General features: G+C 36.9%; 1 protein-coding gene across 2 annotated transcripts in view; it reads right to left on the bottom strand.

Moving 5' to 3' along the window:
- Positions 1-4,203: 4,203 nt before the first annotated feature.
- Positions 4,204-27,062, bottom strand: part of GABRG2 (gamma-aminobutyric acid type A receptor subunit gamma2) — a 98,215-nt gene continuing 75,356 nt past the window's right edge. Inside the window, exons 7-10 of one of the 2 annotated variants that reach the window (XM_036920399.2) lie at positions 15,990-16,142; positions 10,085-10,290; positions 7,990-8,013; positions 4,204-6,617 (exon numbers count right to left, since the gene is read on the bottom strand). In XM_036920399.2, coding sequence (XP_036776294.1) covers positions 6,342-6,617; positions 7,990-8,013; positions 10,085-10,290; positions 15,990-16,142 — 659 coding nt within the window. In that variant the 3' untranslated portion in view covers positions 4,204-6,341. The remainder of the gene's footprint in view (positions 6,618-7,989; positions 8,014-10,084; positions 10,291-15,989; positions 16,143-27,062) is intronic. The other variant, XM_036920489.2, reaches the window with a different exon arrangement.

Raw genomic sequence — 27,062 nt, 5'->3', positions numbered from 1 at the left:
CACAGGTCTGACTGACATGATTGCTGGATTTGAGGATGGAAGAGAGCCACTAGCCAAGAGGTGCAGGAAGTTTCTAGAACTTGGAAAAAAGACAAAACAGATTCTCTAGAGCTTCCAGAGGGAACTCAACCCAGTGGACACTTTATTTTAGCCAGGGAGACTTCCAGCTTTCCAATCTGATAATAAATTTGTACTATTCTAAGCACAAATACGTGTTACTAGTTTGTGGTAATTTGATAGAGATGCAATGGAAAGTAATTCAGATACTAATGGCTTTTTCCACTGTTGTTAGACCCATGGTACTTTATCATCCTTTTATTGGTGGACCTTAAACTTACCCACATCTTTGTATATAACTCCTTCATTAATTTTTCTTCATTTATTCCTCTGAGTATACCACCTGATTTCTGCTAGGGCTCTGTTAAATGCCTATACCTTTTTATTCAGCAAAGCCACTAGAGATTTATTCATTGAAATAGTGAGAGACATATGCAGTGCCTGAGATATTCACAGACATATTCATTATATCAGAACAACAAAAATAAGAAATAATGCAAATTTTCAGTATAGGGACTGGCTCTGTAAATTATGGTACAGCTATATGATATAATAATAGAATGCCAGAAAATGTTTGTTATGTTTTTACATGCTTACATGCCTGTGTGAAAAAAATCAGACTATGAAACAGACCTTTATCTATACCTGTATCTATCTATATAAAGAAAAAAGAGGAGAAAAAGATAAATGATGCTTTTAGTAGTTAGTTTTTCTTTTGTGCTTTTTCATATTTTTCAAATTTTCCATAAGGTTCTCATTTATTGAAAGTTGTAAAGCTGTAATGGGTCCCCTTCATATAGGGTAAAATGCTTTCTAAATTGCAAAGAAAATCTTTTCTGAATAATAGCTTCTATCTACAACTGTTTTGTATGGCTCTGTTATAGTTACTAGCTTTCTTATCTGATTCTTCTCTCTTATTTTGGGAATTTTGAGATAGAGAATGCTCTAACATGTATTTATTCCTGTGCTCAGAGTGCCCTATGTGAGGCTCGCAGTATGTGTTTACTGAAAACTTTATACGGAATTATTCATGCTTAATCAAAACTTCTTTGATGAGGGACATGTCTAGACCCATAAAAAATACAAGTAACTCAAAAACTATAAGGCTAATATAGCAGGGAGAGAGAAGATAAATAACCTAGTTTAAAATGCAAATGTAGAGTGAATTATTTATATCGTATATCACAGAATTGCTTATTTAAGATTTGCTTACTAAGAGGAATGGATGATGTGAGTACTTAGTTGAGATAAACATTAGGATAAGCTACTAAAACAAATCACACAAAGTCCTGGAAGAGATCAAAGAAAACAGGCTATTGTACTGTAGTCAAACTGGAAAGACTTCACAGGCTGGGGAGAATCTTCCATTAGCGACTATTCAGTGTGCAGAGCAGAGAAAGGCACTTTAGGAATATGGCACTACTTTAGAGAAGACTCCAGGATAGTAGGATAAATAAGACAAATGTGTGGAGATATAACAGTTTAGGGGAGTCTGAAATTTAGGTGGTAATCAGTAACGTCATATCATAATAAACCAGAGGAGTGATAGAATTAAGAGAGGTCTGAAGAAGGGAACAAATGCCCTCATTTACATATGAGAGACTGAGTTTCCCAAGGTAGGAATATTTAGGAAAATCTCAGATGTGACTTGAATTCTGTATCTCTGGTCTAGTGATATTTTTTCTTTTTTTACATAAAGAGTCCTCAATAAGATTGAATCCTTATATTCAGTTCATTAAAGATTTTGTAAATTTAGCTACAAAATAATTCATTGGCTTAATTATATTGCAAAAAATACTATATTAAAAGTGAACAGCACATTTGTTGATAGTTACTTAAATTTATTTATTTAGCAATCCCATTAGGGATTTCTATATTTTTATATTTTATATAAAATTCATATTTTTGTATTTTATATAAAATTCATATTTTTATTTTTATATAAAATATAGTTCTATATTTTTAAGGGAAATCATTTTTACTTTTTAAAAGATATCTACATTTGTATCTTCATATGTTTCACATATAGTGATGTTAAATGATATACTGTTTCACTTGGGAATACTTACCATTACTCAGCTCTATAATTTTCTTTATGTACATGAAATTCCCAATGGCATGATGCCAGTAAATATGTTCATTGTACTGCACTCCCACAAAATGGAAAAATAGTAACTTCATAAATGATAACCATTCTTAAGCAAGTTCAACTACAATCCTTGTGCCTTTTCTGACACTTCATATTTGTGCTTAGAAAAAGAACTAATATCCAATCATTTCTTAGTATTAATTCTGTTACAGCTTACAATAAAACCATGAGTTATGAACCATTATTATCTCCATTTTTCAGATGAGGAAACTGAGACAGGGGAAAGTTGAATAATAGGTGTTAACAGGGCCAGGATTTGAACCTAGATAATCTGGAGCAAGAGCTTCTGCTTTTCCATTTTGCTATACAAATTATTATTAAAGGGAAAACTTTCCTTTATTATCCCAAATATAGCAAGAGAAAGTTACAACTGGATTTTGTAATTGGACTATAATCTCTAACCTCAGAATGAGTAATAGTAGATCATTCATACCATGTTCCTGATACAGTAGGAAAAGTGAGCTGGTAGAGACCAGCTACAGGAAACTTTTTGGTTGCATATTGCCCGAAGCCCTGATTGACAAAGCCAACTAGGGGCCTGGAATTTTTCAGATAATTGGAGATCCCTTCTTTCAATCACAATTCTGAAAGCATGGGTAACATTGAAGACTGGTTATTAGAGAATAAACGAAAAATAAAACCCATCAACTTATTTCTCTTGCTAGGTATTCTAAAATGTCTGTCTCATTGCAATTAAAATAATCAAATTAGATCAAAATCAAAGAAAGGCATCCTCAAACCTGACAGATCCTAAAGCATTGACAGAAAGATAAAAGTATCCCAGAATTTTACTTCCAAATCCTAAAACACGACGAGGCCCAGTAGAAAGAGTAATGCTCGGGTGGCTTTCCAAGGTTTGCCATTAACTAGTTGTGTGACCTTTGACAAGTCAATGAACATTAAAAAATAGAGCTATTGGTTTAGCTTCCTTTCTCCCTCACATTTGACAAAAATCCATAGTGACAAAAGCATAGAGATAGCAATTTTTTACATAATCCCCAAAGACTGCATCATTTGGTTAATTTAATTTGACCTTTGTCACAAAAATTGTTGCTACTAGTCAGAATAATATTGAGGCCTAAAGGGATGAAAGCCATACAATAAATATGCACTCAGCTGAAGATAAGGGCACTGAATTAGATAGAAGACAAGACCTAAGTGAAGTCAATTTTTTCCATGTCTGGAAGGTGAGAAATCACAGATGTTTAAATTGGCTGTAGAAGCCATGAGGGGCCAGGAGAATGACAGGTGGAGGAAGGTTAGGATTATGCTACTTTATGCTTTTAAGAATTTCAAGGGACTTCAAGAAAATATGACACTGTCTCTGGAACATGGCTCCCTATATTTTTAAGTTTGGGGTGTACAAAGAAGGGTTCTTCAGTATTAAAAATAACCAATCTAATGTGTGAGATTGTTTTCCACAAGAGACTCAGCTTTTTAACCAATGGTTTTAGTTTAAAGGAAGGTTTGCAATGCAAATGCTCTTAAAATGAAACCTTGTGCTGCAGAGTCACATTAAGACATATATGAAAACTGCTGGATTCTTCTGAGAGAGCAGATTTGATGGGAGTGGGAGAGAGCTGGATCATTTGTTGAGTGTCACTACATGGGGGGGGCAGTGTTACACTTAATTTATAGCTGGTAAAATGGAGGTTTATAAAGGTTGAATTGGCAGTTGTTAAACAAGTGGTAAGTGATGGAGGTCAGATCCCAATTATGTCTGACACAAATGTCCATATTCTTCATCATACCACAAGTTCTGAGGTACAGGCTTGAGCTTTACTCATTTCATGACATTTTTGCCTTCCATCTTCACTCCATACCCCAAATATCTCTTAATTTTTTTGAAGTGAAGAGCATCACCATGCAAAACATCATATTGCTTACAAATAAAACTCACATATAGGAAGGGAGTGTTGGGGAATGAGATTGGAAAGAAGGGTCAAAATCTTTAATATAAGAGAAAAAGTCCAACTAGACCACTGACATGGCACCATGGGTTAAAATGCAGCATTTTTATTGTAAAAGTCCACATAATAGGCAAGTTCCTTTTTGAAAGGTTTTCAAATACATCAACAGGGAGCAACTGATAGTTAAGAATTCAATTATATATAATATATATTCATATTGCCAGTACTATGCACACATTGGAAAGCTAGCTTTTTTGAGTGTCCCCATTACAGAATACATTTCAAGTTGACAATAACAACATGTTTCTCACCATTGAAAATTTGCCAACTCCCCCAAAGAGTTGACATTTGTTAACAATTCAAAACAAGAAAATAACAATTCTATTTACATGTGTTTGAGGTTATATACTAGAACACTGATATATTAAACGTTAATAAAATTGGCAGCTATATGTGTTTCAAGATTCATCCAGATGACTTAATGATGACTTTACATGGGTTTATATTAACAAAGCCACTCTCTCTTCTTTTCTCCTCTTTTTAGATATCTATAACGTTATACTGGCTATGATTGAATTTTGGCTTAGAGCAATGATCGCCATAAAGAATAACTGACAAAGGGTGCTGCTTTAGAAAAATATGGACTCAGGATGAGCACATGAAGGTGGAGCTCAACACATCATGGTTGAAGTCTGGGACACCACTTCATGTGTGTATGTGTACATGGAATGAGGCCACATCATAGGCTCAACCTCCATGTGAGTCATTCATTTGTTTTTTCATTTCTCAAATTTAATCTTCAGTGCATTTCTTTTTCACAAAGCATAGAATACTACTTTCTGAACATGAGTCAGGTATGAATCCTGCTTCTGTCTGTCATAGGAGCTCATGTGGAATTGTGAATGGGTCAAAGCTGACTCATCCCCAAGCCTGGAAAAATAATACACAAACTCTTATTATGCCTTAGGAGGATCAGTTCTGTACATAAACGTAGGACTTTAAAAGGAATATTGGCTTTGGCTACTTTTGTTCATTACCAAAATTTATTTTAAGCAAAGTTCTATGATTTCTTCTGCTTATTTTCACAAGGCCAAATAGTACTTGACAAGGCCTATGTGAAAAAATGAATCATTGGTTCCAGACCGGCTCAGAGAGAGTTACCAGAAGCATGTGAAGCCACTTCACTTCAAACCATACTCAGTGAGCACCAACTATGTGCCAGGCACTACACACAGTGCCGAGGCCCCAAAGAGGGTATGACAAGGATTCTGGCCACAAGGCACTCACTCATAGTCACTAGAAGCAGATCTTGAGATGGAGAATGAGTTCTGTTATGATCTACCATCCTAAAAGGAGGAAAATATAGCGGCAAGCACATACAGTTACCTTATACTCTATGAAATTGGGCATATTTAAAGATGGCAAGTGTAAATTATTCAGTCTATGTTTTACTTAGTGTCTTAATATGTCATACAAGGCAAAAAATAAGCTGTTTGAATCTTCATGCATGAGGGAGAATATATAGAAAATTCCTCCCTCCAATTCCAAACCAAACCCTTTTAATTACATTCGTGGTACTTTTATAGCCCAAAGACACAGAATATAAGACAATGCTTTATGATGTTAACTTCAGTCAATTTATTTTGGCTCTAAAGAGATGCATGCATTAAACTTGAAGCATTATACCTCATTGAAATATTTACATCATTGTACATGTGATGTGAAGATTGTCTTTCTATCTTGGAACAGTGTAGTAGATTTCTAGTCTCTTATAATACTTAGAGTGAGTTGTGATCTTTCTCAAATGAAGGAAGTATCCTACTTGGATCCATTGTACCACAATTCGACCTCAAATGAACATAAGGTACTGCTCTGGACCTTTTGCATCGAATTATATTTTGCATTGAGTAAGGATACCACCATTGTAAGTAGTCATGGCTTTCACTATATCAACTGTTATAAAATATCTTGTGGTTTCAATATTCTTGCTCTAATTTCACTTTGCCTTGCATGTTTGAAACACAGTAAACATTATAGTTCAAATCACCCTTACCACAGGAGAGTTGGGCGCAAACAATATGCCATTAATACAATTTACCAGGTTAGAACACAGAAACAAATTCGGATCATTATAAGGTACACAGGGGATTACTGAAGTGGACTTACAAAGGACATCTTCTCTCATGGGATTTAGTGAATAAGACCCAATTATACTCATATTTCTCTTACAGGTAAAGGTAGGAGACCCAGTAAACCAGATTGAACAAGCAGAAGGCAGTGGGGAAGAAGATCCGCGCATATGAGTCCATTTTGGCAATACGAATGTGTATTCTCCCATGTCTCCAAGCTCCTGTCCGGCAATCTTCAAAACAGCAGAAAAAACTGGCACAGTCCTTGCCGTCCAGACACTCATACCCATATTCTTCATCTCTCTCTTGAAGGTGGGTGGCATTGTTCATTTGAATGGTTGCTGATCTTGGGCGGATATCAATGGTAGGGGCCTGAGACAAGGGTGGGGAAGGAGAAAGGTCAGAGTCAGTGATGCTTAATAAATTCTAGACTCTTTCTCCACAATGTCACCAATGTGAATGATGAATCTGAAAATGAGTACTCAGGAAATTGCTATGACGTCGTGATCTACATGGTGAAATTGAACTGAGAAGGCTAGCACACTTGCAGATTTCAAGTTTTTGAGCTTAAGCAGTGCAGCTGAAAATAATACCACCAAGCTAATAGCTACAGCAAGATCAAACACCAAAAGAAAATGTTTAAAGATTTAAATCAAACAACTACATGGAATCGTATTCTAGTAAATATTAGATGTGAAGTTGGTTACATGAAGGCACTGAATGGTATTGCATGTGAGTAGAACAGAGAAATAAAAATGCATTAATTTTGAAATCAAATTTTATGTCATGCTTACCCATAGGCAAATAGTAAACTGCATTACACTGAGCAAATTATTTATAAATATATATATATATTAACATTTTCTATTAAGAATATTGAATATAGAAATTTCCTGATTATATCACAGTGGCTTATGTTTTAAAAGAATATAGGATTTTGTCTAACATTTACCGTCTAAGAGCTTCAGAATGTCAGCAATGTTTACTTACATGTGAGTGAAAATTCAGAAAAAAAGTTACTACCTGTCAAACTGATAGCATTTGAGAGGAAACTAATGCCAGTTAACTGATGACTAATCTTTGTTGCTGGACCAATTATAAAATTGCTATAAAACTCAATGATTTATTTAATATTAACTGGAGGAGTTAATTTTAGGATAACATAAATCCTTGTGTTTCTAAATCAGTTACTAGAATTCATCTGGAACTAGGAATCTCATTGCCATACTGCATGAGAGCTCTGGGAGGCCACTAGATCACCCTGGAAAGATGGGTGTTTTAAAGCATTTCAAAGAGTATATTATTTTTTATAGAACTGAACAGGTAGAGTTCAGACCAAAGGAGGGTGATTGTTAAAGTTACTAATTGTAAAACAATCCTGTTTTGAATTAGGATTTACAGAGTTACATTGTAAGGGCATATGTGCTATGTCATTGGTATAGCCAATGAAATTGGATCCCATTTCATCTAAGAAGAGAAGGTAAGTTTTGACTTTGATGTTTAAAGAGGCCCTCTTCACTCATGACATCTTATAGAGCTTACAGCTTTTGAGCTTCACAATACTTCTGTGAATTAGTGTGGAGTTACTGAATCAACTCTAGAAATCTATATAGCACCTTATCTTAGATGTGTTATCTGTAGGCAAATGTCTACTCATTAAAAAATAAAATAAAAGACCATGTAAGCATTAATAGTTAAATTCAGCAGTTGCATGCAGTGAATTTCCATTCCAAAAACATTATACCTTGAAGGAAAACATCCGAAGAAGCTTTGGGTTTGTAGACATAAAAGAGAGTTGCATTTTTTTTTAATTAAAAGAAAGGATAAAGAAAAGAAAAAAGAGACAAAATAAGATAAATTAAAAATACATTTTGAAAACAGAGTAAGTGAAATAAACTGAAATTATAAACACAGAAAGACATTTCTGAGCTTGGAATAAAGTATATGCCTAAAGTTGGAAATTGGTGATTGCTGGTGAAATCTTCAATGACTTAATCCACAGTTATCAAATTTCAATAGTCAGTGTTATTCACTTGTGAGGAAGCTTTCTATTGCCTGATTTCCCTGTAATGCAACACTGTGATCTTATTTTCTAATTATCATGAAGAAGTCTTAATAGGTGTCTTGACCCACAATGAACCAAAGGGCATATTAAATGGGAAAATGAAATTTCAGCTTCTCATTCACAGTTTAGGTTCTTGCTAGCTGTGATAAATCATCTAATTGGCTTAAGAAGGGCAAATGCATGAAATCCTTGGGTAATTTCATTTTCTCATTTTTTTTAAATCCCTTTCTCCTCTGCCTTTTTTTCTTCTGCCATTCTCAGGACCCTGGATCAAGCAATCCAAGTGTCTATTTCTGAAACAGAATCTCTTGTGTAATGATGCAGCTAGAGAGGGCAAACAGGCTCTTCAGACTTGTGTGACAGCTAGCCCTCCCATCCTTGCTACTGCTGGCAGATAAATAATGTTGACTGTCAATAGAACCATCTTCTTGGGGAGAAAACAAAAACAATACAACAAGGAAAATAAAATAAGGATAGAGAAAATGCAAAGGCAGAGAGAGGCAAAACAGGTAAGGAAGGAAAGGGCTACCTAAAGCATAGTGAATATTTGGGAAATTAAAATAAACGTTTCTTTTGTGTTAATTGTCAAGAGTAATGATGCCTCGTACTTTACCTGTTACAAATTTTTACATTCAAAGAGAAATGTATGCCATTTGCAGGATTTCACCAGGGTTCCAGGAGATGTATCAGGATTCACCCTAGAATCAACTAGACTCCCTCATTATAATTCAGCCCCCCAAAGTCCATGGGTCAGATGGCTGGGCTGTTGTCAGGGCTCTTAAGGCCTCTACAGCAGAAGACCAGGAAAGGCTATAAATTCAGGAGGCTAGAGTGAATTCCTTTGTGCCTATCTTGGAAGGGAAGGGGCATTGACTTCCATGGGGCCTCCTATAAGCCAAACACTATGTTCAGGTAGGTAAATGGATAGCTACCTGCTCTCTTCAATATCTGTGATAAAAGACAATTGCTTTAGGCATTTATATTTGTGCCTCATCATCATCTCTATTTAAGGTTTGGTGGCAAGGTGAATCACCCAACCTGTTTCCAAATCACCAAAATCAATCCAGGTTCTTAACTGTGTAAATCATCAACATTAACCATCATCATCAACTATTAATGGAAAGGACTTTCATGTGTAAGGTACCATGTAATGCTATTCACCTTCCTTACCAGCCTTCTTTCTCACAGCAGCCCCTAAAATATTTTGTATAATATTCAGTTTGTATATGAGAAAACAAAGATACAGGGAGGCTAGGTACCTTGTCCAAACAATAGATGAGTCATTTCTTTTAAAACAAAAAGATACATTTTGCGTATGAAACCAACAGAAGTCATCTGGTGGCAATGCACACAAAATTATTTGCAAAAGTATAGTGAGCCTTGAAACTTCAGGAACCATGTCGCTTCCCAGTAAAGAGACTTGAAGGAAAATTTTAATTTAAAACACCAATAATTTGAAAATACTATAGTAAGGGTCAGAAAGATAAAAATCAATGAAACCTAGAATAATAGCAACTAGAAAATAGAGGCATTTCTCGGCAGGGGTTATATTCCCGTGGAGTAAAGAGAGCAAAAGTCTGCTTAGTGAATCAGCTCTCTCCTGAGTAGCTCATGGACTCTCATGGCCTGGCTGACCTCACACACTGTTTTCGTCTTGGAGCCGGAAGTGTTGAGTCTCAGCCTGCAGCTAAGCTAAGCAAGACTAAAACCAAACAAAACTGGGGAGTCTTTCCTGCATAGAAATTTCAGTGGTCCCATGGGAAATGATACATACAGGGTTTTTCTTCTTTTTGTCTTTGTCCTTGCTTGGTTTCCGGTTGCTGACAAAATAATGTAGGGTGCCGTACTCCACCAAAGCAGAGAAGACAAAGATGAAGCAAACAGACACAAAGAGATCCATCGCTGTGACATAGGAGACCTTGGGGAGTGACTTCCGGGCGATGGTGCTGAGGGTGGTCATTGTCAGGACCGTGGTGATACCTGAAGAAAGGCACAGGGAAACAGATCATGTGACCACACCAGCAAGCGGCTTAACTGAGTCAGTACTGATAGCAAACCTGGTTTGTGACTTTTGATCAGCAGCCTCAGTCATGGGAAGGGAGGCAATGCATTCACTCTCACCACAAATATTTATTGCCTGCCTGCCATGTATTAGCTCCTGTGACAAGTACTAAGTACGTGGTGAGAAATAAACTAGTGAGAGAGGACACTAAGGGTCAAGTGAGCAACGGAAGTGTAATTACAAATTACAGTATGTGCTGTGGAGAATAGCAGGGTGCTGAGGAGGTGATAGTTAAGGTGAAGCTTTAAAAAATAAGAGGAAACCAACTTTTTTACTTTTAGCAGAACAAATAAAGGAAGATTCTGAAGAAGGAAAACCTTGTCTTGGAGTTTTTACAGTACCTAGCATCTGGGGAGGGGGGAGGGGATCAAGTCACATCATGCAGAGCATGCAAAGGAGTTTGCATTTTATTCAAAGTGCAAGGAGAAGCTATTTCAAGGTGTTAAATAGAGGAGGTAGGTTATGTATCAGTGACGTGTTCTGATTGGTGAAATTTTCTAAAGACTACTATAGGATGAAAATAAGTATCTTAAGATGTAACATAATGACTGATTTTTTAATCAAAACTTCCTTGTGCCAGGCATTCTGAGAAGTACTTTATGTACCTTCTTGCTTTGAATCTTTATAACAGATATTTTCCTTTTGATTTTATAGTTGAAGGCAATGAGGCTAAAAGACTGGCTCCACATTCAACAGTAAAGTAGCAGAAGAAGGATTTGACACAGGGATTCAATGTCTGACTTCAAAACCTTTCTAGCAAGCTAGCCCTTCATGGTGGTTGTTTAATGACAGGGAACAAAGTTAAGACAACATATATGCATCAACCAAGGGAGGCTCAGTCTCTCCTTGTGTAAAAGCTATGTTAGTTATAACAAAGACAACCTGGATTCAGTATTTCAGTGGCTCTAGCTCCAAGGATAAGAACTTAAGCCATCTTAACAATCTAAGGTTCAGTTTCCTCATCAGGAGGACTAATTCTTTGAAGGTGAAGGTCCACCCATATATTATCATTCTATGATTCTAATTCAGTATTTTCTATCCTGATTGAAAGCAACTCTTTGTACTCCAAAAGTAGTAGCCCCAAGTCATGACCATCTCCAACTTTGTGACTTACATTTCTGATGTGGGTGGTATGAGGGGACAACATTTCCATCATCTAATGCCATGCAATTCTGACTATTACAATCAACTTCCCCTGACTCAAATGGAGGTGCTGGGAAAACTCAGAAGGAATCAGACACAAGAGCCTTGGGGATCAAGGGAGAAGGAGACTTCAGAGCAGCAGTCTCACACAGGTAAAGAGAAAGATATTTCTCTCTTCAAGGCACAGGTTACTAGTACAGTATTCACAGGAGATGTCTGAGTGGGGCCAAAGTAACCCTGAAGAAGGGTTACACAGAGATAAAAGTGGGCATATCTCTTCCAAGTCTCTTTATTTGTCAGAGCCATTTTTGAAGAGTGTAACTATGTTTCTAAAACCTTAAGGCTTTTTTGGGTCATTAAATCTCAGCTTGATATCAAGTTTCCTTGGTGTATATTGTGTTTTGAAATTCTAGAGAAGGGAAAGATTGGTGCTGGCTGAAATAACTTCACCAAGCTGAGTGCCCTTTGATAGAGGAGAGGGATGGTCAAGGGAAATGTAGTTGTAAACTACAGTTACAGCTCTTTTCCCATACCCCTGTTGCTGATTAGGGAATTATCCCTCTCTCTTTCTAGTCTGTATACTCTGTGACAACAGACATCTGTCTTCATATTCATTGTAACCCCATAGACGAGTATAGTACCACTCAATAAATACTGGTTGATTGAATAAATGAAACAATCAATAAACAGTGTATATATATATGAAAGATTAAAGAGACTCAACCTACATTTGAAAATAGGAATCTATATTGATGACTTATGAGAGATAGTTTTAACTGCACATAATAGTAGCTAACACTTATGGATCTCTTCTTTGGGCCAGGTACTGTGTCAAAAACTTTACATATGATCCCAATAAATCCTCAAAATAAGTTAAGCACTGTCACCCATTTTTTGCAGGTGAAAAGAACTGGGCAGAGAAAGAATAAGAAACTTTTCCAAGCTGGTAAGTGACAGAGATGAGATAGAAGCCTAGGAAGTCTGACTTCAAACGCTATGCTCTAAACCACATTGTTTCCTCTCCAAATAATTTAAAAATATGCAACATGAAGTACTAGATACTTGGGAGCTGTTGCAGATTCCTAATTGGGGATATGATGAGGGTTTGTGGGTCTTCCATATTGTCATGTCAAAAACTTAGTAATGGTCAATTTTCTCATCTATAAACTGGAGGTGGAGGTGGGGGCATATGGAGTGCTCTCATAATGCTCTTAGGAAGCACTTTGTGCTAATAAGTGGCCGAATCCTACTGAAGGCTCAATAAATGTAAGGTATTCTCAATTATTTAAGAGAAAAAAGATCTACTTCTCAAACTGAAAAAAAGCTTTACTTAGGTTATCTATGCATTAATTCATGTAGAAACTCTGGGTTGTACCTAATTACAGCTGATATTTTTAGGTGGTAATTTACAAACTAAACTGGCAACCTGGCCTCACTTCACATTCAGGCCTCAAGCCACACTTGATCTATGAGAAGTGAAAATGTCAGTATTTATAACAGATACCATAGGTAAGTCCACTTGAGAGAATCTGACATGACCGACATGTAAGTTAAACATTTATCTAGCAAATTGAGAAGATGTTATTTAGGCTGCATTGAAGTTCATCACAGCCATATAGAAGGAATTTTGAAGAATTGTTTATGATATTTTTCAGGTTTCTGCCTGGAGTCACAAGGAAGAAAACAATGAAGAGTGGACAAGTAGTAGTTTTAAATGATTCACCAGCCAACAGTAAGATAGCTTGATATGGTTTTCAAGTCCAGTTTTGCTAAGCAAAGAAATAGACTTCTCTTACCTGGGAGAGATGAAAATTATCCGTAGCTTTTAGCAATTCCTCCAGTCTTCAGGTATGTTATCTTACCTCAGATTACTTGGGTGAAAAATACCCATTGGTATTTTCATAGTTTCATCCATTGTCATTACACCATGATTAAACCTCCCTGGCTACCACCTGTGTACCAAACTGTATTCAATTCTTATAAGCCCCGGGATGACTGCTCTCCATGTTCTGGTGGTCTGAGCTCCAAAAGCAGCCAGAATCTCTGAGCTATGTGGCTCACTCATCAAAAAACATGACTCTATTCTATAGCAATAAACTTCAATTCTATAGGTGGTTTGGGTCATTTGGCTTAACTCTCGATTGTAAACATTGGAAAAGGGACTCAGTGAAATCTAGGTCAGTGTTCTAAAATGTGATCACATATTTGAATCACTTGGGGATTTTTTTTTTTTAATCCTGACACCCAAGCCATGCTCTCAACAAATTAAATCAGTATCTCTTGGGATTGGACTAAGGCAGCTGTATTTCAGTGACTTAAATGTGCAGTTAAATTTAAGAAGCACTGATCTAGAGAAGTGAGACGGCAAAGTTAAAATTGAGAAACCTGCTCAGCTCAACTCCCCACCTTTCCCCATAATTGGCTTTCAAAAAGACCTCACAGCCAGAGAAAAACTCAGTCCCATTTGCTAAGGTACAGATCCACTATCTGCTGGCTATGGGACCTTGTAGATGTCATTTAACCTGGCAACACACCTCTGCTTCCTTAGCTCTTCAGCACTGTGATAAAATGTGTTACCATTATAACTTCTACATGCAGTTGATGTGAACAGTTGGAAAAGAATGGGGACCATATTAAACATACCTGACTTGTAGTAAATGATCAACAAATAGGAGCACCTACCTGCTGTTTGCTCAGAGGCCTCTTCCTCATTCCTCAGCTCAGTCACCTTGATTCCTTCTCCCACCAGGGTCTTTTGCCCAGAAGCCCCCATTTAATGAGTCGTTGAAATGAACTATCTGAATGGCCATTAAGAGAGCTTTTGACCAGCAAGAGCCAGGACTTCAAAAGAAGAGGTTGATTTGAAATCTTTTCCTTAAACTATTTTTGGCATGGGTAGATTGGAATGTATCAATGCATGTGTCAGGCACTATACTAAGGAATGAAAAAGACACATTCTGATGTGAAAGAAGGACATATAAACATGGAATGTAACACATTCTACTCACAGTGACAAGTAATAGTCCTACAGCAATATGCTCAACATATTTTGGGTTTGTTTCAGCATGCAGCATTAGACAAGATATTATCATTGTTGAATAGGACTTGTAACATGAAGTCCTGACTATAACAGAAAAAATCAAAATAACTTTATTTTGAAACAGATGGGAGACTAAATTAGGTTTGGAAGAGGACAAATATGCAAATGATATCTTTTTTTCTACAATAATCTCTTTTGCCCTCAGTTTTAATAACCTGGTGCAGAGCATTTTGTCAGAACAGTTGCTAACATTTCTGAGTCTGTACTGTTTTGTGCACTTTGCACAGAATGCCTTATTTAACCTAATAAAACCCCACACATTGGACACAAGAAATGATGTGTGTTTTATATGTGAGGAAACTAATTTACAGAGGTTGGTCATTTCCAAGGTTGTACTATCCAAGGTGATTATAAATCCAGATTTGTTGGACTTTAATACCCAAACTCTTAATTATTGCATGATATTGCCTCTCTATGCAGAGTAAGATATTCTAGTTTTCCCTTAATTGATAGAAGAGGATTGTGATTTTATCATTCATCTTTAAATACCTTTCTTTATTCTTATTTAGATTAGTCTTTTTAGTGTCAAAATTTCATTCATGGACCTATCACCAATGTCCCTGTGAGTCGGTAGCTTTGTTATCATCTATGTGAGCCTTCCTCATATGAGGAGAAAGATGTAAAAATCCAAGACAAGTTTCACCATATACAACATACTAAGCAAACTGCAAATAATCTTAAAAGTGTTTGGTTGGTAATTTATGTAGAATCAAAGCATTAAAAAGAAGCAAAAAAAAAATGTTTGGTGCAAGGGAGGTTCCCAAAGTTTCTCAATTAACATTATTTTTGACAAAATATAATTTTTAATGGTTCTTCTACAAAGAAACAAAGGATGTGTATGTGTGTTTCCAAATGTCATCACAGTAATAATGCATTTTGAAATTAATCCATAGCTTGTGCTCTGCTGGTAAATGGGTAAAACAACTGACTCTAGAAAAAAAAGGTAACCCTGATTTTGCTTTTGCGTATTTCCATGGGGTCAGTACTTTCTCTTTGGCTGTTTTCAGGCTGACCACACTGGGAAAGGACAGATGCAATCAGCTCTCATGGGCTGGTGTGAGCAGCTCCAGCGTATAACTGCCCAGAGACCAAATAAAAAAAATTCTATGGAAATAAGACTTTTGGTTTTTCTGTCTAGTTAACTTAAATTTATTTCAAAAATTTACTAAACCCAGCTTATTGAGGCAATTAAGGAAAACAGAAGTAGAAAACTTTGAACTCTTTTTAAAATATGCCAGTTATTAAAGTGAAACAAATGGCATTTCTTTGTAATTGTTGCCTGAATTAAAAGCAAATCAATTTAGAAAGAGGAATAAAGATGCTGATAATGGGTACTCATCTTGGGACCCTGCAACAAAAAGAAATGTGACTCACCTAAAGAAGTTCTGGCTGGAACAGCATCCTTATTGATCCAGAAGGAGACCCAAGACAGGACGACGATGAGAGTGCAGGGGATATAGGTCTGGATGGTGAAGTATCCCATTCTCCTGCTCAGGTCAAAGTAGACAGACATGACCACATAATCTCCTAGAACAAAGCAAAGATAGCACCATTCAGCCTCTTAAGAAAACTGGAAAGCATTTAGAATAGAGAGCCTTGAAACAAACCCACACTTATCTGGTCAATTAATCTATGACCATGGGGCCAAGAATATGTAATGAGGGAAAGACAGTCTCTTCAATAAATGATGTGGGGAAAACTAGACAGCTACATGCAAGAGAGTGAAACTGGATCCCCATCTTACACCAAACAGAAAAATAATTTTAAAACGGATTAAAAACTTGAAACCATAGAACTCCTAGAAGAAAACACAGGCAGTTAGCTCTATGACATCAGTCTTTCCAATATCATTTCTTGGACTAGTATCCTCAAGCCAGGACAATGAAAGCAAAAATAAACATATGGGATCACAAAGAGTTTCTGCACAGTGAAGGAAACCAACAAAGTGAAAAGGCAACCTACTTAATTGCAGAAGATATTTATAAATCTGATAGGGAGTTAATATACAAAATAAAGAATTACAAAACTTAATATAAAAAAATAACTGGATTAAAAAATGGACCGAGGACTTGAATAGACATTTTTCCAAAGAAGATACACAGATGGCCAACAGGCACATTAAAAGATGGGAAATATCACTCATCAGGGAAATGCGAATCAAAACCACAATGAGGTATCATCACACACCTGTCAGATTGGCTATTATCAAAAAGACAAAAAAAAAAGTGTTGGTGAGAATGTGGAGAAAGGGATCTCTCATACACTGCTGATGAGAATGTAAATTGGTACACACTATGGAAAACAGTATGGAGGGTCCTCAGGAAATCAAAACTAAAACTACCCTATAATCCCACAATTCCACTTCTGGGTATATTGGAGAAAAATGAAAACACTAAGTTACAAAGATCTATGCACCCCTATGTTCACTGCAGCATTATTTACAATAGTCAAGATATGGAACCTAAGTGTCTATGGATGGATGATAAATAGAAGTTGTACATATATACAATGGACCATCAAAAAGAATGAAATCTTGCCATTTGTGATAACATGGATGGACCTAGAGGGTATTATGCTAAGTGAAATGAGTCAGAGAGAGAAAGGCAAATGCCACATGATTTCACTTATATGTGGAACCTAAAAAACAAAACAAATCAACAAACAAAACAAATAGACATAGATACAGGAAACTGGTGGTTACCAGATGGGGAGGGCTTGGAGGGCAGGCGAAATAGGTGAGCGATTAGGATTAAGAGGTACAAACTTCCAGCTATAAAATAAATAAGTCATGGGATGTATAGCATAAAGAATATAGTCAATAATATTGAAATAACTTTGTACAGTGACAGATGGTAACTAGACATCATGATTTCATGATATATGAAAGTATCAAATCACTATGCTGTACACCTGAAACTAATAGGATATTGCATGTCAGTTACACTTCAATAAAAAAACTGGAAAGCATTTGAAAGTAAGCATATATTCAACTTTAATGTTCACACATTTAAACTGAGAGTTCTATAAAAAGGTATGTTAAAATTGTCTTCTATGACTATACACTTGTATTAAAAACAAAAACAGAAAACAAAACCCAGACAGAACTGAATTCTGATGCTTTTAAAGGTAATGTAACTAATAGATGAAAGGAAACATTTTTGAGCATTACCTATCATGTTTTCTTTTTTCAGGTGATTTTTGATGGTGCCTTCTCTGCCTACTTAATGTTTCCATTGAATATGGTTTTCCTTCCTAGAGGTTACTTCAATTTATAATTTCTCATCCAAGTGGTTGTTTTGTAGTATCTGTCTCTTTTCTTAGACTTAATTTGCATGTGTCCACAAAAGTGCCTATTTTAACCCACCATTACACTTCCATTACTCAGGATCCCGCTTGACTCCAACTAGGTGTTCATGAATATCTGTTGAATGAATGATCAAAACAATCAATATATTTATAAATTTAAACAGAAAAAAAAAATCAAGAAGCTGTGTTCTGGAACATTTGGGTTAAAAAAAGAGTTTATGTAAATAACCCAGAAAATACAGTAAAGGAATCAAGGAGTAACCATATATCTATACAGGAGAACAATTTAATGTGCCACAACTTGAATTCTGTTTTTTTAAAATCGTGATACATGTTTTATTTTTAAAATAGCATGTTCTTCCTTTTGTATAATTCCAAGTGAAATTTTAGGGAATTTTAAGTTTTGAAACTAGATAATATACTATGGCGAAGTACTCCAGTTATATATATTTATGCTTTCTTTATACTCTAAGGAACTCTCCATTTTAAAGACTATGTCTGCTGTAGTGTAGTGAGGTAAACACACAAAATTTTCAAATTTTGCCTCTTTTTTCTTAATTAAATTATAATTTGTCCTAAAGTACCTGGAGAATGAAGTCCAAATCATGTGTTTTAGTTTAGTTATTTGGTTTTGTGCCTGGGTTTCTCAACTTACTTGGATGATTTAGATCAGATTTGAAAATAAGATCCTTTCAAAGCCTCAGGCAGAGGAGACTGATTTAGCAGGGTAAGTTATCAATATCCAGACCAGTTTTTCCTTCCCATTCTCAGGCTTTATTCTACATCCTTCCAAGCTGCTGAGACAGAAAACCCTTCACTGTCTATGCTTCCACTGAGTAAGACTGACTCTCTCCTAACCCTGAAGTGTTTCCTAAGTGGGGTTATGAACGCACCTTACCACTGCCTTTTGGTGAATCGATGTACTATAACTTTCTGAGTCAAGCCTAGTTAAGGCAGTGATAGTGACCCAGATGCTAACAGGGGAAAGGAAGCTTCCATTGGAACACCAGTTCCCTCTTGGACATCAATAAGTAGCAATTATCCCTGAAAACTTAGAGGTAGAAATTTCTTATTGATGATAACTAGATTGTGGTTAGTTCCCCAAGATTGTGCTTCTTTGTGTTGATTTACCTGGACTGAAGCTATTTAAAGTCTTAGCATTTCATACATTAGTTTGGTCTCTGATCTTGTTCTAATTTAGGATATACTAAAGACAGGCTATAACTGAGGAGTAGAGACATTTAATTTGAGATGATGCATATTAATATCTTTTTCTTTCCTTTTTCTTTGATCAGCATACCAGAGACAGATGCAAGTTCTCTTCTAGATAGGAGGAACAAAGAGAGGCTTTCTTTTTAAATAATAATATTCAGGGGGACTTTTGTTCCCTACCTTCCTTGAGAGTTTTCTGCATATTTTAAATTTGTGTTTAAATGAAACTTCATAAATTATAACATTTTAAATCGAGTGTGTAAGATTTTAGTAACTTTTTTTTAATCCTTATGTAAGTGAATGAGAATCTATATTCTGGCATTAATGATCTGACTCTTTAAAGGTGAACTTTAATTTTGCTTCAAGTTAACAAGATGATTATCTCAATCAAATTCTCCACTTCCCTTTAGGTCAGGATCTAAACTTCCATAGCCTATTTGTCTATTAATTCCTATTTTAAGGTAATAGCTACTGAGCATCTGACCTTTTTGCCAGCAAATCCAAGGCTTTTCTACCACTGGATTGTAGATTCGAACTTGGGAACAGGCCATTTAAAATCAAAGTAGCTTCACAGTAACTGCCTGATGTCTTTATCTCTAAGGCCACACCCCTTTTTGTATTCTTTAAAACTCTTGGGCCAAGAAGCCTATAAAATCAAATACCCTGAAAGTGCCACATCAGTGATTCCCGTGGCCCAGAAGGTTTAAATGCCAACCAAGTCATAGGTGGTTATTTCAGCCACTTCAAATTTATTCTTTCTGTGGATTTATACTAACACAAGCAATTTAAAGCTGTGGCATTTTATTAATTATTTGGTCCCTGCTTTTGCCTTAATTTAGAATGTAATAGACACAGACTATGATTGAAGAGAAAAGATGTAAATTTGACTAACATTTATAATGTTCATTCTTTCTTCATTTTTGTAAGCTTCCTATGTCTGGTTTTAGGAAGAGACCATCAACATCAATGAACTCCAATTATTATTTTGTTAGCTGTGGTGTTAATCATATTAAAATTTTAAAATTCAGTATTTACCAGGGTGTTTAGAGTCTTACTTCATACATGGAACTATCTTCTAAAAACTTTAAATATCATAAATGGTTTGTTAGGATGGTAAAAAAACTAAGACTTCACTTTGTTCCTCTCTCATGATTCTTACTCAACTATAGCTCAATAGAGTGTATCTTATTCTACCAGCTTAACTTTGAAGGCATAATTAGTGTTACACTCTTCCTAACATTCTTTTCTCTCACCTCTTCTTTAAGTCAACAATATTTTTAATCACTGCTATGCATAGAACACTCTATTAGGTCATGAGATTAAGACCTATGGAATTTCACAACTGATTCTACATTAAATAGATTAAATAAGAATAAGATTATTTTCTCTCTGACTACAGTTCAGATAGATGTGTTGTGACAATGCATTATATGCACTTTTGATTTGGACAACAGGCAAGTCAGGAGAATTGATCGGCTATGTCTTCCTTTGGGGAAATTGTTTTCTGAAATTAGATCTGTACCTTACCTAACACACAAAAATAAATTTAAGGTAGGCTTAAGATCCAAATTTAAGCATGAATATTAGTACTACAAAAGGAAAAATAATATATGAAAATATTTTTATAATTTTACTGTGGAAAGGCTTTGTAAAGCACAACATATAACATAAGAGGCATAAAAAAATATTACACATTTACCAACTAAAACTTAGAACTTCCATACTATCAAGAATGCTTTAGACATTTTCAAAAGACAAACTACCACACTTGAATACAATATTTCCAAAATAAATAAGAAATCAAAGGTTAATTATCACTGATACATAAAATATTCTCATTGATCACTGAAAAAAGAAACACATTTTTAACTAGGCTCAACAAAATGAATGGATTTTTAATGGATACTAAATATATGAAAAGATGTCAGTCAACTTCAGTGGTGATCAGTGAAATGCAAAGTATAATCATGGTATTTCATTTTAAGCCTATCAGATTGAGGAAGAAGAAAGTGGTAATATCTAGTACTGAGAAGATATGGACAAAGACAAGAATTACACATTCTTGGTGGGGGCATATACTGATGTACTTTTTGGAAGGTACTCTGGAATCCTAAATACATGGACTAAACACTTCAGAAAACAATGCTTTGTAAATATTGCTTTTCAATTGTCACTAAGCTTTTCTCAAGGTTTGCTCTTCGCCCAAAAGAATGAGTAGAATACCCAATCTTTGGGCACAATCCTAATCCCTGAGTTTAGCACTAGGGGGAAGAAAAGACTTCCAGATTTAATCAGTTGCTAACTTCTATGCATGCTTCCCCAATCCCAAGTGTTTCTGCATCTATCACCTGCCCACCATTCCCAGCGGGAGACTAGGTGCTCATCAGCTTTCTTTAATTAAATTCACCATTCTCCCAGCAGCTAGGTCCTATGAGGTCAAGAGGAGAAAAGACAGCTGAACTCTAATCCTTACCATTACGGAGTCCTCAGGCTAAGAAAGACAGATGAATATATTATCACTAAGGGTTCTTATAAAACACATACATAATTTATCATACATACCATGATTAGATGAAGTTTCTGGCAAGCATATTTCTGGAAATTCTGCTTAAATAATGCCACTCTTCACAAACCTTTAAGAGATCTATGCTCCTCTTCACAGAAAGTCCAAACTCTTTAGTCTGACATGCAAGGCTGTCTATAATATAAATTTAATGTAGATCTTTTTCACTATTCCCTTCATGATCCCTAAGCCCTAGACAAAGAAAATTAAATATTTTCATTTCATGCTAATGTTAGGTAGAAAGATAGACATGAGCAGCTGGGGGAGAGTAAGATAAGGTTCAAGGAAAAAAAAAAAAACTGCCCAAACTCTGCCCAGGTAGGGTTCCCATGTGAAGACAACAAAAGCTCTGCAGGGAGGTAGCTTCTTTGTCTACTGGGACCAGGCCAAACGGTCCCAACCTGATCCCAGTGTGGGCGCAACTGAACAAAACTAAGAACGCCCAAAACACACCTCATCATGGCAAAAGCTGTGTGCACTGTGAGGGATGGCTACACGGATGTGTGGTCAGACAGCTGTGTTGGGGAGGGCTCTCCCTCTGCACTAGGTGAAACCTCAACTTGGACGGGAGAGGGTTCTTGACTCTGAATGAAAAAGAATTCTCGAGTAGGTTGGGACAAGTGTAGGTAAGGAAGGAATTCATTAAAGCAAAAGCAGCAGGGAATGGCAGCTGCCTTTCAGGCAGCAGAGAACAAGGCAGAACAGAGGGAGGAAAGGGAAGCTCACTGAACTCCTGCTTGGCATTGGGCGGATCTCTTGCCAACTTCTAAAGCCAGGGTCACCATCCTAAAGCCAGGCATCCAGTGTCTGCTTGAATCTGCATGGTGTGGGAACTAAGCACCTACCACCCCAGGATTTGGGGGAGCCACAGAGCACTGGATGGAGTGAGATTATGTTCTGAGAACTTCCCAAAGCAAATAAAAGATTTTGGGGAAGCTACTAAAGAGCATGATCTTACAGCTGTACTCCTGTCCAGGTCACTCAGGTGGCGGAAACTTGCAAACCCAAATCAGAGATCTCAGTAGCCCCTCCCTGGAGTAGAATAGAGACAGAGTGAAGGCCTGCACTTAAGTCCAGAAAATAGAATAAAATAATGGAGTAACAAAGATGCTTACCACTGGAAGAGTGCAGAGACAAAATGCAGTAAGTTGAACAGTGAGAAACTTTTGTTTAAGCCAAAAGCACACACTCGAAGAGAGAGAAGTGAGGGCACCCTCAGAGAGGAGGCATACTTTAGGGTGTAGGATTCTGTCTTTTCAGGCCTTCAAGAATGGGGCTAAGGGTGGAGGTGTGGTGTATAGGCTTGACATGTGGTCTCATGATGTCTCTCTCCAGTGAGAGACTGTGGGGTAAATGGCAGAATTTTCAGAATCTCCTGCTTAGCCTTAATTTGTTTATATATCAATAGGTGTTTACCACTGCAGAGCCCCCCATCGATCTGGGGCAAGATGTGGAGAGAAACTGACCATTCTCTTCTCCCCTGTATTCCTGATATGTAATTGGTCTGGTGTCTGCCATCACCAAGGACCAACCCATGGGGTTCCTCCTGAAGAGGCAGGTGGGAATTAGAGAGTACGCCATGGCTGCAGAGTGTGAGTTGCAGTCAGAGGAGACAGAGAGTGCTGAGCCTGGCTAGTTACTATAAGAAATAAAAGTCTTTCACCCAACCTACTCTTTCACTTGACTTATTTTGGTTTCACTGGTTTCATAGGGTACTTGCCCTGGGCCAGGAACACCCTTCCCCCTGAGAGCTACAGAGACATTATGGCACCATCCACAGTTAGTCCTCTAGATAATTCTGTAAGATAAACTGAATTCAAAGGAATTTATTGATCCTTTAGTTTTTCATGATAGTTGTTACCATCAAGCACTGGGAACATATCAGTTAGGACTGCTTGCCCTGCCTTAATAGGTTACTGACTGATTACCAAAGAATATGTTACAAATCTTACCTCCTAACTCCCTGGTTTTTAAAAGGGAATCTTGGCCTTAAGATGGAGTCCCTCTTGTTCTTACTATGCTGTTTATATCTTGACATTTTTCATCATAGGCAGAAGAGTTAATCATGATGCTTGTCCCATTTTCCGGTCCTACTTCAAATGGACTCATCAATCATATAACCCACCTTGTCAATCACAGAGGCTCCTCCTTGCCAGAATGCAATACATAGGCTTCCCACCTAATGGATCCAGTCCTTTGTCTGCCTTGACTCTGGCCCACTCCTCCCTTGGAGTGTATTCAAATAAAACTTTCAATTTGCTTCACTGTTGGTTTCTGCCTTTCAATTCTTTGTTTCCACGGGGACAAGAACTGAGAAAAATCTCAACCTGCACCACTTCTATGATTTTTCTGTCTTTATTCTTCCTGGTATCAAATCTTTCCCAGGTTCCTAGGTCATCTCATCACATTTTCCTCATTCCAGCCTTACAACTGCTGCCCACACTCCACAGTACCACACATACACACACACACACACATACACACACACACACACACACATGCCACACTGTCACTAGATCTGTGCTAAATGGTACCATGGTAAGTAAATTTTTAAATTAAATAAAATCCAAAAATGTATTTCCTCAGTTGATCAAGCCTCATGTCAAGTGCTGACTATGGTACTTGCTGGCCATGTGTACTGTGATGGTATCGATTATAGAGAAGCTACTTCATCATAGAAAGCTCAGTTAGGTAGTGTGGTCTAAACTAGTCTCTCTAGAATTAATTTCTGCTCATGCCAGTCCCTTCAAGTTTCTCAGTATAAAATTCATACTGCTTACCACATGATTCTATTCCATTTTGCCCTGATCCACACTGAACCATCCTAGCTGTGTCTCACACCATTTATAATTTCTCCATATTATGCAGACCCAAACTGACTTACTCTCTGTTCTCACAAGAGGTACTGTTCATTCTTTTCTCCTCATTTGCCATATATTACCTCTAATTTCTGGAAAATTCTCTACTCTTCTGATCATGTCACACACACATACACGACCTCCCAACTCTTTCATAATTGCCACTGATATCAGGACACACTCAGATTATTTAAGTTTTCCTGTAAGTCTTTGTATGGTCTTTTCGCTGACTACAGTCTGATCTTAAATAGTATTTCTTTACACTTCAGCTGGAATTCTTACAGTTCCTTAAATGCCCCCTGCTACCTTTGCCTATGGGTCTTTTCACATGCTAATTCCTGTTGATCAAATGCTATTACCCCTACTTTACAACTCCATTCTTTCCCCAGATGTCAATCAATGTATTCTGTCATCAGAGAAGCCCTTAGGAGATCCCAGGTTCTCAGTAAGATCTCAAAGCACCAAACAACTCTCATTGAGCTGATCCTAATTGAAAGTATACGATTGATTTGAATATGGGTTTATACGCTAGATTATAATTAGCCCATGGGTTTTGTGAAGGAAGTAGCTGTATCTACTTTCCTCACTCTTTTATTCTCAGCATCTAGTGCAGTGCCTGGTACACAGGGTTCAACAATTGTTAAGTGAAGAAATGCTTCATCTCAGAAGGTCATGAAGAAATCTCACGTGAACTGTACACCAAAAGCATTTAAGACCAAAGCAGAGATCAACAAGGGCCTTTAAAATATTTAACTTTTACTTTATAAATTATTGCCTTGGGAAACATTTTTACTGGATACCTTTTTGAACTTAATTCCCAGAGAAACTGATAGAAGGTCACAGTGAGTGTCAGCAATCTTAACTCCTTGCCAAGAAACAGAAAAGAGAGGAAGGAAAATCAGCTACATCAGAGTGGCCGCATTAGGCTTATTAAAGAATTGATTGGTGAGATTTGAGCTTCTCGGCCAGATCCAGTTAGTCAAAAGAGAACAAAGGGATTTGGCTGCTGAAACAGAAAAATCAGTTTTCCACATTAAGTATCTTATAGGTGAGTTTTCATTTCAGAATTTTGCCACTTTTTATTTCATCTGTTGTTTCTTTAAGCTCAGTTGTTGAAGAAAAAAAAAACCAAAGTACCAATTAGAGAAACTATGTACAATGAAAAACAGAAAGCACAATATATGGTTTTTTTCCAGGATAAACCTATCTTTTAAAGACTCCTCTGACTTTGCCACTGAGGAAAGGAAGCATGGAATGGTGGTAGACAGGAGCTGCTTTGGGTTAGATTCCCTAGAAGCAGAGGAGGGGTCCAGATATCTTGCAAGGGTGACTTGTTGGGATTTAAGTGTTAGAAAAAAATGGGGCAATGGAAGAAAGCAGGAAATGGCAGTGGAAAAATAGCAGGAAATGGCTTAGCCAAAAGAAGTATGGATTTGCTTCAGCCTAAGCAGGAGTACTTCTGGGAGGTCTGGAAGAAACTGTACCACAAGCAAGTCCTACCTTGAGGCAAGAGCACCTGTCTTTTGTATTCTGTAGGCTGAGAGGGGGTGGTCTTAATCTCTTAGGAGCTGGCTATTTTTGTCAAAGGCAGTTGAAGAAAGAGGAGAAGAGGACATCTGGGTAAAATTGAAATATTTCCAGAATCTCTCACCTGGCCGCAATCCATAGGTATTTACAAGGGATGGAGAGAAGTAGTCCATCTCCGTATCAGTAGGTGATTACAAGGGGTGAGGAAGATGCAAGCATGCTCCAGGAATGGAGAGGTTTTCTTGGGTTTCTGCCCAGCCAGGACTGGAGAGACATGGGTGAAAAGGAGTAGATGTCTTCTTGTAAGCAATAAACAGGTTTATCCCACTTTATTTTTCCATTTGACTGATTTTGGTTTCAAAGGTTTATTTGCCCTGAGCTGGGGACACATTTTCCCCCAGAGTTACAGGACAGCGGCCAGCTGTTAGCAGCCTGGGAAATGGGTGCACCAACTCAGAGAAGATGATAGGAGAGTGGGGACATGAAAATATCCACTGCAAGGACTGTGGTGTCAGGCTGGCTAGGTTCAGAAGTCCAAGTCTTCTTATCAACTGGTTGTGTGATTTTGGGCAAGTGCTTTAAATTCTCTGAGTCTTAACTTCCTTACCTTTAATTTAGGAACAATAAGAGAACTCACATCATAGTGTTATTGTGAACATAAAAAGTTAAAAAATATGTATCATGTGCTTGGTATAATTCCTGACACATAGTAAAAGCCCTTTAATGTCAGTTATTATGAAGTAGTATAATCTATAGAATAACTTTAACACCATTCTGGCACATATAAGCATAGAAGAAATGTTACTGAACATTCAAGACATGATTAAAGTTAGAAAGGGTCTTAGAATTTATCCATATCAACCAAGGATATTCTTTTAAGGATTAAGTCATTGAAATCATCACAAAAGATGGGTGTTTCATCTGAGAACACACAGCTACCTAGTGACAAACCCAAGACTGCCACCTCCCAAAACAGTGCTC

This window comes from Manis pentadactyla, chromosome 2, assembly GCF_030020395.1.
Source record: "Manis pentadactyla isolate mManPen7 chromosome 2, mManPen7.hap1, whole genome shotgun sequence".
NCBI lineage: Eukaryota > Metazoa > Chordata > Mammalia > Pholidota > Manidae > Manis > Manis pentadactyla.
Note: the sequence above shows the minus strand (reverse complement) of the source record. Positions and strands in the feature narration are given on the sequence as shown.